The sequence below is a fragment of the Schistocerca gregaria genome, chromosome X, assembly GCF_023897955.1.
Source record: "Schistocerca gregaria isolate iqSchGreg1 chromosome X, iqSchGreg1.2, whole genome shotgun sequence".
Lineage (NCBI taxonomy): Eukaryota > Metazoa > Arthropoda > Insecta > Orthoptera > Acrididae > Schistocerca > Schistocerca gregaria.
Window position 1 is genome coordinate 292,876,438 of NC_064931.1, and position 14,285 is coordinate 292,890,722.

General features: G+C 37.6%; 1 protein-coding gene across 1 annotated transcript; it reads left to right on the forward strand.

Annotated features, from left to right (window-relative positions):
• The first annotated feature begins 213 nt into the window (after positions 1 to 213).
• LOC126298735 (muscle M-line assembly protein unc-89-like) lies at positions 214 to 7,912 on the forward strand. Its single transcript, XM_049990173.1, has 3 exons — positions 214 to 309; positions 2,327 to 3,718; positions 4,821 to 7,912. Exon 2 carries the CDS (start codon positions 2,365 to 2,367, stop codon positions 3,574 to 3,576), a length of 1,212 nt encoding a protein of 403 aa, XP_049846130.1. The 5' UTR covers positions 214 to 309; positions 2,327 to 2,364; the 3' UTR covers positions 3,577 to 3,718; positions 4,821 to 7,912.
• The last annotated feature ends 6,373 nt before the right edge of the window (positions 7,913 to 14,285 follow it).

Genomic DNA, 14,285 nt, shown 5'->3' on the forward strand with positions numbered 1-14,285 from the left:
TTATATTGTAGTCACACACACTGTACTATTAAAATAATGCATTTCTCCGTACGAAATACATTTGTACTTCATAAAGCCGCCTGAATGTATAAACAAATATAAAACATTTATGATCGACGACAGCTTGTGGACTTCTTCTGTAAAGGTTCAGAATGGGAAGTAGTATATCTTTCTACTATTATCTTTGACAATTCCTCTTGCTCTCCCCGCCCACCGCCGAACTACGGTGTTTAAAAGTACCTGTTGTCGCTTCCATCGATCAGTAGGCGGTGGACGTTGGAAGCTGATGTATGTTGAGGGCAAGTGCAGGTACGCCAGTGAGGTGTGGTGTGGTGTGTGTTTTTTCTTTTTTTAATTTCGTTTTGTTGTGGCGGGGTGAACACTGTTTACTTTCAGTTTTCCTATCCGTACTATAAAATAATTTTCTTCTTTTAGGGATTGTTAAGATGTGAACTTGAATGTGCTGAACCAATTTTAATTGTAGGGTTATACATTTGCGCATGTATGAATACGATTATTGTATTGCCACTGATAAAGTAAAGAACAACACGAAAGTAGTTTAACCACCTTTTTTTTTGTTAACTACTACTTCAACTGTTAATTTCTGGCGTAATTTATCGTCGCAGATGTACCGGGATTTTGGCGCGTACATGCGCATTTTCACATAACAATGTGTAATTTTTAATTGCCTAAGGATAGCATTCACTTTTTTTTTAAGGATAACATTAATTATCTTTAATCACCAAGTGTCCGTGTAGAATAATGTTTACACGAAACCCGTGGATTCGAGAGTGCAAAGCTACTTATGGTAAGAACGCATATAGTTTGCTCTTGAGAATCTTATATTTTTAAGATTTGTAGCTTTTAATATGGCCAGAACAAAGATATCTAAATGTCCGTGCTGCTACAGATAACGCGCTTTGATCCTAGACCGCTTTCGCATAAATGTTTGTTTTCCAACTGTTAGTTTTTCTCCGTGTGGACGGTTCTATTCCGGTGTGCCGAGAGTTTACAGTTGAAATCTTACTAGAGTTATTATGTATATACGGTTTTACCCTCTTTTGTCATAACGAACGGATATTTAAATCAATACCTCGCAGTATCTTTCCTTTTCCACCATTTATGTAAAAGTGCGGTGGCTTTGCAATAAGTGGGATGGTAGAGAATTTTTTTTCCGCTAAAGTGGACGGTTGTGTTGAGATATCCTGGGTGAGCCACACTGAACCGAACCACTGATTAGTTGCTACTGAAACTGCGTCAACAACTTAAGTAATTTGTTTCTAGTAGTACAGTGCTCCTTATTAAATTTTAGAAAATGTGAATTTTTTTCGAAACTTAACTGTTCAACGCTGATAATTTAAAACTCTCTTGACAAAAATTCCAAATGACGTACGTGTATATAGCTCCCAGATGATCGTTAGGACACTTCATTCCGCTCATGGTACACTGGTCATTGTCATTTATAATGAATGCCTATTTATTAGTCATCAGTCTAAAATGGTTCAAATAGCTCTGAGCACTGTGGAACTTAACATCTATGGTCATCAGTCACTTAGAACTACTTAAACCTAACTAACCTAAGGACAACACACAGCCATCACGAGGCAGAGAAAATCCCTGACCCCGCTGGGAATCGAACCGGGGCGCGGGAAGCGAGAACGCTACCGCACGACCGCGAGATGAGGGCAGTCATCAGTCATTGTATAGATTTGGAAACCATATTTACAGATCTATGTATATATTGTGTCATTTATGTCATATAAATATAGCTTCACTTTCTTTGTCAACTGTAAGTTCTTGCTGCATCGGATACTAATGTTTTGTTGCTGGACGGTAAGTTTACATTTCGATGTACGACATGAACTCGACTTTTAATAACAAAATTAGTCTCTCTCTCTCTCTCTCTCTCTCTCTCTCTCTCTCTCTCTCTCTCTCTCTCTGTGTCTGTGTGTGTGTGTGTGTGTGTGTGTGTGTGTGTGTGGGCCAATTAAGTACTAGCACATTGATATTATACCCCTGGTAAGAGTGTTTTAGTGTGTGTGAAATGATGTGCTACAATCATCATAACTATCAAGCACTAGTTTCTTCAATGTTATTGATTCTTATTTGGTACCAGTATTTCAGAGTATGTGTGATGCAGTGGGTTAGTGTGGATGTGACTGCTATTTTAGATATATTAAACTATGCCCCCCCCCCCAAAAAAAAAGTAATGGAATGCTAATTCTGAATTTGTTAATAATTATTCATTCAGGCCAATAATGCAGTATTAGATTTATGTTATGTAGTGTGTTAAATGTGTCTCATGGTCTCCATAATTTTATTCCAGGTTGCAATAACAGAGGCAACTAACCCTGCCACAATAAGATGGCAGCCTCACAGACAAGTTTGTCTGCAAGTGTATCAACAGCAAAAACTGATCAATCTGAGGATAATGAGGCTAAGGAAGATCAGAAAACAACCACTCAAAGTGCTGAAACAAAAGGCTCAGAATCTACATATCACGAAAACCCTAACCAGGAGTCAAAGAATGGCAATACACTGGCAAACAAAGAAACTGGGCTAGAAGAAAAATTGACCAGTGAAGACAATAAGGAGACTACAAAGTTAGGTGAAATGGAATCTAAGTCACTATCAGAAGTTCATGGTACTAAAGCCAGTACAGATCTTGACAGTGATGACAGAAAGTTAGTAGGTGATAACGATAGCAAAACAAAATTAGTTGGAGGCGGTGAAACTATAAAACAAGCTGAAAGTTCAGAAAGTAAGACAGCCCTCAGCTTAGAGACCACAAAGGATGACAGTGAGGAAGCATCTGTATCAGCAAGGAATATAGAAAGCAAGGAGACAGAGGATGATACAAAGAAGATCCCGGATGACAAACATTCAGAAAAGGAGGTGGGCGAAGATCCCAAAGACAGCCCAGCAGGGATTTCAGATGGTAGGGCAGAGAGAACTGTTGGAGCAGAAAAGAGTTCTGAAACCCCAGGAGATAAAGGGGGAGAGGATACTGCACGTAGTAAAGATGATGGAATAAAGAGTGACATACAGAATGTCGCTGCAGACAAAGACGCAGTTAGCAAAGATGCAGGGGTAGCTGTAGGAACTGAAAGTCAAATCACGGAAACTCCAGAGAATAAGGGAGCTGATAATGTTGTGGGTATGGCAGATGACAAAGATGAGGTGTGTGCAAAGAAAAGCGACGACACATCTGCAGCTGATAATAAAGCCAGTGAACAGACAAAAGAGGACAAGAATGAACCTGGCAAGGAGCCTGATGCAGAGCCAGAAGAACCCCTTGTACCTAAAATTCCAAATGGTGTTGCTTCCAAAGGTAAAGGCAGACGCAAAGGGACTCCAAAGAGAGCAGTACCAGATGATACACCCGAACCATCTACATCATCTGCTGAAACAAAAGCTACACGAACACAACCAGCTAAGAAGGAAACTGCACAGCCATCATCTAAAAAGCGAAAGGCACCAGAAGAACAACGTGCGCAACCGACAAGGCGCAGCAAACGCAGGAAGGTCCACGGCTGGGGAGCAAAGCGCAAAAGCAGATCTCTTAGAGATCAATGATATGTGGAGGAGTCGAGTGCTCACGCATCGGATGACAGTGAGCCAACTGACAGTGAAAAGGACACTGAAACAACCTCAGATGTATCATTGACTGGCACTTCTCAGAAAACCTTGTGAGAGCACTGGATGTACTAAATTTTAGGTAAGACTGTTGTTCCAAAAAGTATTCAGATTAATGCTCAGGTTCTTGAATGTATTCTCTTCATGAAATACACAGTCAACTCTTAGTTTGCATAATTTCATTTCTGTTTGTCTCCTGGAAGCAAGTATTGCCATATATTCCCATTTGTGAGTTGGTAGCTATGCAAGTATGTACTTTTCTAACAATGATTAAGGTTTGATTATTTATAGCTGTGCAGTGCGAGAACTATGTTGGTTCCCCATTGTGGATATGGCATTTCAACAGTGTTGTAGAAAAACTAATTTCCCAAATTAAGTGGTGTTTACAACTTTTCATGTTATTTAATTGGATTTTGCTAGTGGAAGAGAAAGCATCATTGGTAGCAATTATTGATATCTTCAAGAACATAAACTGCTAAACCAACTGCTCAAAAAGCTGCTGTCCACTGCAAATGACAATTAGATCTTTTAATTTTGTTTTTTTTGCTATGTCATGTGACACTTGGTCTCAGCACGGAGTATTGTTACGAGCACTACTATTATGTAAGCCTGTTTCTCATGGTCCTCCTCTTCCTGTTGCCATGGCATTTTTTTATATTACAATATCAGTGTTACTGTGGACATAGCTGTTCTTTTCTTCATTCTTTTATAGTACGTCAAACCATGCAGGATGAGAAGGTTGTGCTTTCTTATCTTCAGTTTCCTGAATATGCAACTGCAGACACCCCCCCCCCCCCCCATGCCACACACACACACACACACACACACACACACACACACACACACACACACACACACACACACACACACACGACACCTACCTATAAAAATTCAGCCTGCCTTTCTAGGAGAGCCACCAATTTGCCCTGGCAGACAGTTATTTTCTGTGACAATGAAGAGATGACGTAACTCACCATGGAAAAGATAAGGGTCCCATGGCATATTTTCATTTATTTTGACCTACTGCAAGCAGTTATAGTTTTAACATTTATCATTTAAGAAGCATGTTTGAATTAATCGTACCATTTCCTCATAATCCAAGACTTAAAATTAATAAGTGAAAGAGCATCTTCCTGAAGATCAGGTAACAAACAATTTTTTATTTTTTTTTTTTATTTTTCCAGGTTGCAACTGTGTCAGATGGCTGATAAAGATGTGGATGTTGTAATTGGCATTGGGTAAGTGGTGAACCAATATGAATGGGTATGGCGGGACTAAAAAGTGAAACTGAACTGAAGCCACAAAGGAAGCTTCTGAAGAAAGCAGAGTATCAAACCATGTCTTTAGTATTTACATTTCAATGTTCTGAAGATTTATTTGTGTACTGTGAAGAAAGTTGTGTCTGAAGATGGCTGGTGACACTTTAGCCAGAGGTTCCACAGTTTTGTTTGAATTTTATGAAAGTTACATAATATTTTTTCTGTCTGAAGATGACAGGTAGAGAGAATCGGTGACGATGACAGGTAGATACATTCGGTGATAACTTCTTATATGCAAATATTTACTATACTTCCTGGGTGGCAGTAAACTGACTGTGTACAGGGCGTAACTAAATTCCCTTTCCAGACTTTACACTAAAAAGTCTAGTATACATGGGCTCTAAGATACATACTTTACTATGAACACTTTTTCATTTTCAATACTATGAAAAATGTCTCTGAATGGACCAGAACATTAGAAAACAATTTCAGCCAACATGGATTGTAAAATGCATACTGTAAGAGCTATGTGCACACTTTTTCATCTTCACTACTGTGAAACATTTCTTCTATTGAACAAGTGCCCACAGCTCTTAATATGCATGATAGAGCCCATGTTTACTCGACTTTATTATTTTGGTATAAGGAACCTTTCCTCGAGGACTGTAAAGGGAATTTAGTTACACCCTGTATATTTTTTACCCCTCTTTTATTTGTCTTGCTATGTCTCATTTGGCCCATAGTCATCAATAACTTAATTGCCTAACTTTTGAATAGCTGAGCTACAGCCTTCCATTTCATTGGTCAGTCAAGTCATCTGTCACCTGGTAAGTATAAATTTGGATCATATTTATATAGTTGAATGTTTTCATTTGATTTCACTAACAATAGATTTATGGAAGACGAACATTATTGATGTATCTGTAATGCTGTTAAGAACTACAGCTAATTTATCAATATATTGAATGTTGTAATTGGAAAATTGTGAAGATATATGTGCAAAATATAAAGAAATTATATCTGTGTGTATAATGCTGACAAGTATAGCAGCCACTCCATGTATTTAAATGTTTTAATGTGAATTTTGTGAGAATGTAACTGTGAAGTAGTCAAAACTCCAGCTGTTTCTGCACATTTGTTTGTGTCACTTTTGAAAGACTGTTTTACTGTTCTATAAGAGCATCAAGTTTAGTTACATAGCCATGCATTATTGTGACAGATATGAAAATCACCATTTCAGTGTAACAACATTGAAGAATTGAATGTCTTACAGTTGTACAAAAATGTACGTAATATCTGTGGGTAAGAAATTTGTTGTCAGCTGTGACTAACTAACATAATAATGCAGCCATCATTTGAGTTCAAGACAGTAAGGAAATGAAATATTACTTTAAGAGTATAGTTCTTTGCAGCAGCAGGATATAATTTGGCCTGCTGAAATGTAATCACCAGGCGATGAAGTTGGTCGCTAGAGATGGACAAATATGATGCAGCAGAAACTCAAGGTGAAGCATTTATTTGTGAAGTATTACTTGATTAGTAACCAACGGCATTGCTTCGCTGGCGCGACTGGTTCCCGCCCCAGTGACCAGCAAGCAACGTTGCCCCCTGTCAGTACCTGGATGGGTGACTGTTATCCCCCCCCCCCCCCTCCATTTAGTGGCTGGCAGCCAATTCCAAATTCCTAATAAGTAAAGTGTTACCAATTGTGATATAGTTATTAAAATTATTTGTGTGACCAAATGATGTTTACTGAAGTATCAGATTTGTCCTCTCAATTTTGGATTTCTCTGTAAGGGAAAGGCTTGGTACTAATCTGATGGTGAATATCCCATGAAAACTGTTTTGTGTTGGAACTTTATACTTCAGGACGTTATATGTACTTTGCTTCCCCTGAACTACTTAATCTCATTGATTTATTTTTTCACATGGCATCTGATTCACTTTAAGACCACATCATGTTGTAGAGCTCTGCCAAATGTGATGTCACTTATGGGCTGGTAGGTGGAACCTTAAGCAACTGGTGTGGTACAACAAAGCAAGGGAGTAGTGTTTTCATTTATAAATTCTCACCTGATTTCATTTTAATTACAGCAAAGTTAAGATTTTACAGGTTTCTCAGATGTCTACTGTAGTGAATGACCAATTCATTGTTTATTGTATTCTGTGTTCAAAAAGGAGCTTTTAGAAGATATTCATTATTTCTGTCACGATTGATTGGTGGTGTTAATGTCAAAGGTGCTTCAGAGAACAACTTTTGTAAACAATGACTGTTTTATTAAATGGGCATTGAAGGTTTTGAAGAACTAACTGTTGTTTGAGAAGATAAAACCATGCATTCATTGTGAATTCATTAGTTGTATTTGAAGCAAAAGAATCTGCTTTCATTGGAATGATGATTGAGAAGATGCAAGAATGTGGGTGGTGAAATGATAATCATTATAAAAAAAAACAACACATTTGCTACACAGTCCTTGGCTGATGTCAGACTGCAAATACAGAAAGTTATTAGCAGAAAGAAAATACAAATTTGAATCGTAAAGCTATTTTTTTAAAAAATAATTCTAACTGTACACTGAAAGCAAGCTAATTCCTGGAGTAACTATTGTGAAACATTTATATATGATGATTTTCACAACTTACTTTTCCTTAATTGCTTTGAATACCAATTTCACTTTATTTCACAAGTCTTAAAATTAGAGTTTAATTGTATATTTTTTTATGGCAAAAATAGATTATAAATTACTCATTACAATGTGTCAGTGATGGAGATGCCAGCTGAAACTCTTTCAAAAGGTGATACTCGATACATAACTTTCCAGGTAGAACAAGCACAGCAAGCAACCACTATAACCTGTATGTATCACATATTGATTGTGTGTTTTGTCTCGTAGCAGAAATGGTCTGTCTCGGTGTTAAATGTTTAAGATAAATACCATTTAAGTTGCTTACAAAATTGGTGTATGCTATTCCTATGTTCATAATTTTGATATATGTGAAATAAACTATAAATGTAATTTCTGTGTGTGTTAATTTTCTTGGTTTTAATTCACTACATTTATCTTATAGAGGCTGTATATAAATTCAGCGTATTAATTTATTGTGAAAGTAGAGTCATTACCATTGTTGAAGGTGTTGATTACAAGTCAATAATGCATGTACAGGAGAACAACAAACAATTGTGATTTGAAGTTGTAATGGAAAGACCCTTGGTAAGAAAATGATTGCGACACAAATGATAAAGATATTGTTAAAAAGAAGTCCATTTCTTTTTCTACAGTAGGTAAAGTTACATTCTGCCATTGTGAATGCATCAACAACTGGTATGTGCATATATATTTGGCAACAAATTGATATTCTCTTCATTTAATACAGAATGCAATAGCAGTTTCCTCAAGAAACAACAGCGTTGGCTGGTGATAAAAAAAGCATGTAGGGAGTTCTATTTTGAAGATGAGAGGGTCTGGCAGAGTTTGAATTTTAAGTCTGAAGAGGAAGTAGCTGTCACTGTTGCTCCCATATGGAGGAAGGTAATGGCAGGGAAGGATTAATTGTTTGCAAGGGGGTGCAGTACTTTGTTGGTGACAAAATGAGAAGTTACTTGTCAGTGACTGCTTGTAAGTTAAATTGTATTCCTAACAGCAATATGAAATAGGCATGGAAATGGACCTGATTAGGACTATTCAGATGGTTATGAAGTTGTGGATATTGAAGTGTTTGCATTTGGGTGACTGGCTCTTACACATCTATGATCCTAGGACCTTTCTTACACAAAATCAAATGCAGTTTACTGGAAGTAGTGTGTGGTTAAGTGAACTGTCAGGCCTGGCAGTTGGGTCATTGTTTTCTGAGGACAATGAGGTAACCACGGGGCTCAAATCAGTGACACAGACTAAAATGTGTGAAAAGGCTGTGAATTGTTACATAAAAAGACAGTTGTTGTGACAAATACAAATCAGTTATTCTTAATACATTAAAAACTTTGCATTCCTCAACTGTGATTCAGGGTTTGTGTTGCCGAGAGACTGATGTGACAGTCTTCCTGTATCCATGCTCTCTCTCTGGATTCTGCAAAATGTGGGGGTGTGTAGAGGTCCCCCAATGATCCATGAACTCACATTGAAACTGCAAAATTCCAAGAGAGAGGTTAACAGCGCAGTCCAAAAGTATGCACAGCATTCTCGTAAATGTACAATACATGCTCAATAGCACCAAGGTTAGATGGCCTTGAGAACTCAGCAATTCTGAAGGATTTTACTGGGGAACTAGTAAGGAAATTGACGAAAGTCTGGAAATTTGAAACATTTTAATTGCTGCATTGGCTTGCTGACTGTTCCTGTCTCCAAAGGAATGATGTAGGGAACGAAAATGATGCTCATGATCTGCAGGCAAATGTCTATATGGACATTCTGTGAAAACTCATGGCAAACATAGTATGAGGTATCAACTCACCAATGAGATTTTGATGCGCCCACACTGCCATGGTTACGTACCAAAATGTCCCAGAATTTATGAGTCAAAATAGCTTTCTTTCTTGTTTAAAGCACAGTGATGATAATCCTGTGCCCAGACTATTTTTCGTATCTATGGTGCATGATAAATGCAATTTATCATCTGAAGGTGACTTCTATATGTTATGGCGATTGTGACATGACTGCACACCTGCAAATCTTGTGAAAATGCTATTACATTTGTGGTACTTCAAAGAATGCATTTTTGACTGTGTTACTATAATACTTACATGAAACAGACATTCAAGCTGTGTTCAAATACCATTTTCACTTCCAAAATTAGTGGCCTCGCATCAGTTATAGAGAACAGCTCTCAAGATAACACAACTGAAATGTAAATATTGCTTGAGAAGGTAAATAGAGGAGGAATGTAGTATCTGGTGGCATATATATCAGCTGGAAATGAGATAACTGCATTGCATTTCACTCCATTAATCAATACTGTAAGATATCTGTGATGGAATACGACCATCCAGTTTTTGCTAGGCTTACCTGAAATCCACAATGCCATTATTCAAAGAATGAACTATCAGAGTAAAGGCAGATGGAAGAAAGACTTATCTTGTTGTAGCAAGTGTAAAAGCTCATTGAGAAAACTGACTTCCAAATATGAGGCATTTGAAACTGCAGCACAAGAAAGGATAGTAAATAATGAAATTATTTCGAATAAACAATATATTGTAAAAAAAGTGAATAAATTTGTAAGTGATCTGACAGTACACAGGGTGTGAAACTTAACCACACAGAGCTGCCACATCTGACAGCAACATTGACCCTAACTCAGCAAGGCATAAAAGTCAAACTGAGTTAATGGTGATACAGCCATTTCTCAGCAGCCCATGTCCAGATGTTTCCTATGGGCGAGAGGTCTGGAGAATGTGCAGTTGTGGATAGCAGTCTAACACCTTCCGTGTCAAGGTCTGTCATGGAGACCTCAATGATAAGGCATTGTCACCGGCCTTAACATGTTAGAAATGTAATGCCACATTACCAGTTTACCAAACCAGAGATGATTGTGGTGTGTACCCACTCACAAAATTACACAAAGTGATTCAAATGCAATTTGGTAACAACCGTTCTCTTCGGATCCTCCAGAAATGGGTACATCCACTCCATTTCAGCACGCAGAACCAGGACTCATCTGACAACATGAAGCAATGCCACATCTGTATCCAGTGTTGTGGATGGGTGCACTACTATTAGCATGTCTCTCTCTGGTGACACAACAAGAAAAACCGTAACAGTGGCTGCTGTGCTGGCAGTCTGGTGTTACAGATGTCACGAGGACTGTGAGCATGCTTGACTTGTTGCAGTCAAGCCCATTTCCAGGCTCAAAGTATGTGATGTGGCTATATTCTGCAACACAGCCTAGCAAACAATGTATGCGCCCTCTTGGGCACTAGTTGTGTTGGGGCTAATGAGATCCTGCACGACATCAGGTACGTTCCTCGCAAACTCATAAATTTCATATTTGTATGACAGTTTGGGGGATTTCAATCAACATGAGCAGCAATATCATAAACACTAAACCACAAACTATAAAGGCCTAGATTCATTATATACAGTATTAAGATGACAGTAGTCTTAAATACTTATTGCAATTGTGCTAAATTGTCAATCATTTCTATATCCAATGTATGTAAGTACTTTTCACGGTATTTTGAAATTTGTTGCATGCCGTCGTCTTCACGGCATTTGCCATTTTAATGATTAAAGAATGGTTGGTACCTAGCAACTATCATGCTCTTTGCTGATCAGTCAAAATACCAACACCCTCATCTGTGGGAATGGATGTAGTTGGGCCCTGTGGAAAGTACAAAATAGAACAATACTTTACAAAAAAAAGGTTCCTTAATTAAATTTTGGCAAATTTAGAGAACGCTAGTCAAACCAATCTCTATAAGAAAATCAAACTATATGTTCACTATGGTAAGGTCATAAAGACATTCGTTTCCCATGGTATACCTTCACTCATTTTTAATGTACTTTAACATTGAAAAAGAATGTTCTCCAGTTCAGCTGGTGATCAGTAAATATGTAAGACTATCTCTACAGTTGGGAAACATGATTATGATCAATTTTCCATTAAAAGTTCATAGAACTGCAGTCCCAAGGGCTCATGCTTTTTGCTGTCATTGCCACAATTGTTTTGTGCAGCTCAGCAAACTGCACCGGTCTGTCACCTAGACTTTCTTCCAAATAATCTGGGTAAGCACTGATGATAATTGGAATGCTTTTTAAGATCTCTTCTGCTGGTAAAATATGTAAAATCCTGAAGAATTCCAAATACACAAGCCACATGATTATACACTTCCATGTGTTTAGCTAATGCCCATGGCACACTATCAATTTTGACCATAAACCCCTGAATTTGAAAATGTGGACCAGGTGTTTGATTTTCTCCAACTTCAAGTGCAGCACAGCCACTGAAATGGCCATACTTCGTATTTCAGTTATGCTGTCTTCCAGTCTGTTACCTACATTCTTCGTAACTGGGCAAAAGAAGCCTCCCCCACTGACTGATAGAGGTGGATAAGATGTGCAGAGGCTTTCAACAAAATCGAAGAAAAAGAATGTTTCTGTACAGCATTTTGCAGTGCACATGCCAACAAAATTTAATGGATGTGCAAAGCATGGAATGTGTTCTGTGTATTTATTTACCTTCTTCATTCGTGCTTCTACGCCACTATTTCCCACTCATGTTAGTGGTATTGTCGTAGCTTTGCCCATAACAATCTTTGATATCAATGTCATTTTCATTTTAAAAATCAAGTAAGCTTTGGGTGAGTTGCTCAGCAGTATGGCCTTTGACACCCAAGAACTTTTACAAATCTTTCGACTAGTTCCGATGACAGGACAGAGTACACCAGTCAGCAAGTCTATGTGTGATATATCTGGAGTGAAATACACTGATACACAATCGTATCTGCATCTCATAATTCCACAAGTAATATGATCCCACATGCTTGATGCAATTACGTGGATAAATTCCTTGAATATTGTTTTTAACAAATATGAAGTATGTTCCTTTGCTTTCATTTCCACAATCAAAGCTGCATGGCCATTCATCAGTTATTATTGTTTTGCTTTTCACTTATAGAATATGTAATATCCTCAGACACATGATACTTTCCATCTCTCTTTGGCCTGAAGATGTCTCAGGGGCTAGACAGCTTGCCATGCTTTTTAACTTCTCTTTGATTGGACGTAACATGGCTGGGATGGGAAGACTTGCTGTCTGTATGAGTTCCAGAATCATCTCTAGAAAATTTGGCAACATTGGGAAGAGTTGGAGATCCTTATAAATGCTGTATGTTATAATGGGTCTACTGCCATCATCTATACAATGAGGCATAACTTCTATATTTTCTGCTTCAATTGCTTTAGAATCAGTATCATCATTCATAACACAAGGGCTCACGTTTTTTGATGTAATAGTTTTTTTTCATTTAATATTTTGCTTTATTCTTTGCACTTCTAGGTGCATAGGGCTGGCTTTTATCTGTAGGCCTGCTGCTCATGGTGGCTACCTTGATCTGCACAGAACCATAGAAGGGAAAATAAATTACAGAATAAAATGGAATTCTACAACATGAGAATTATAATTTACAACCATTTTGTACTAAAGCCAGTGCTGGTTGGCTCCATCAGGTGTAAGAGCCGATAAATTCTCACGAGGGAGGAATAAAGCAATGAAATCAACTTTCTGAAACTACCTGCAACATGGAGTAAGGCTTAGTCCCAGGTTTCACAGCCTTCAGCAGTTCACCCTGGTGGGACCTCATTTGTGAAAAACGTACGAAAAACAATTGTGTGTGGTACAGCAGACCTAAAGAAATATCATTAATTGCATGGGTACTTCCACACTTTCACTTAACACAAGCAGTAACATTACTGAACAATTTGAATGCACTGCCAGCAGGAGAGAACAATGGCCAGACCCAGTCAAACATGGATACAGTGACAGATGCACAGACATCTGCACTCTTTTATTGTGAACTGACAATGTACTGTGTCAAAAATACCAGAAAATTAAATTTGTTGAACAATTTCCTTGCAAAGAAAGCAGATATACCCAGTCACTAACAGGTACAAATATCAACAAAGTTCTCGACAGGAGAACAAAGCACTTCAAGTCAAGTCTCAATAATTTTTTAAAAATCAAAAAGCAAATCTTTCAAAACTTAATTTGTTTGTTTATTTTCATTTATGTGTGACGGGAAAACAAATAAATAAATTTAGTTATCTTAAGTCGCTGTGCGCATCAAATACAAGATACTAAGCTGGTGATTGTGCGTGAACTGTATAAGACAAACATGGCTCAGCACGGCTTTTTATCTGTGTATTTTAGGATCTACATTGCAGTATTACATCATTTTGATGTGACTGTTATGGTTTAGCCAGCATAGTGTAAAACTGTACACAGTCAGCAAAATTTTCTCAGAATTCATTTGTTTACATTGACGACTTGTTCACTGTGTTCCCTTTGTGACTAAATTATATACTAAATTGCAGATAGCAAAAAGATCTGTACAACAGTCTATGACAGCATATATTTATCTTGTGCAGGTCGCACAGAACCATGATTTTTCAGTTTGGCAGTTACATGAGTCACCTCACACCTAACACAAGTGTCGCAAAATGTCAAACCTTCAGATTTTACACATTCCCAAGATGTTTCACATCAAAAAGTGTCCAATGCACTAGGATCAGAAACAGTTGGTCTTAGGTTCCTACTGGAATTCAACTAGTGTGCTAATTTGTTTTAACAATTGTAATGGAAATGATTGTGGTGTTTATTTTTATCTGTATAATTTGGTTTTAAATATAATAATTTTTTATTTCCTTTTGTGTCACTGCCCTCATCATCATTTTAATC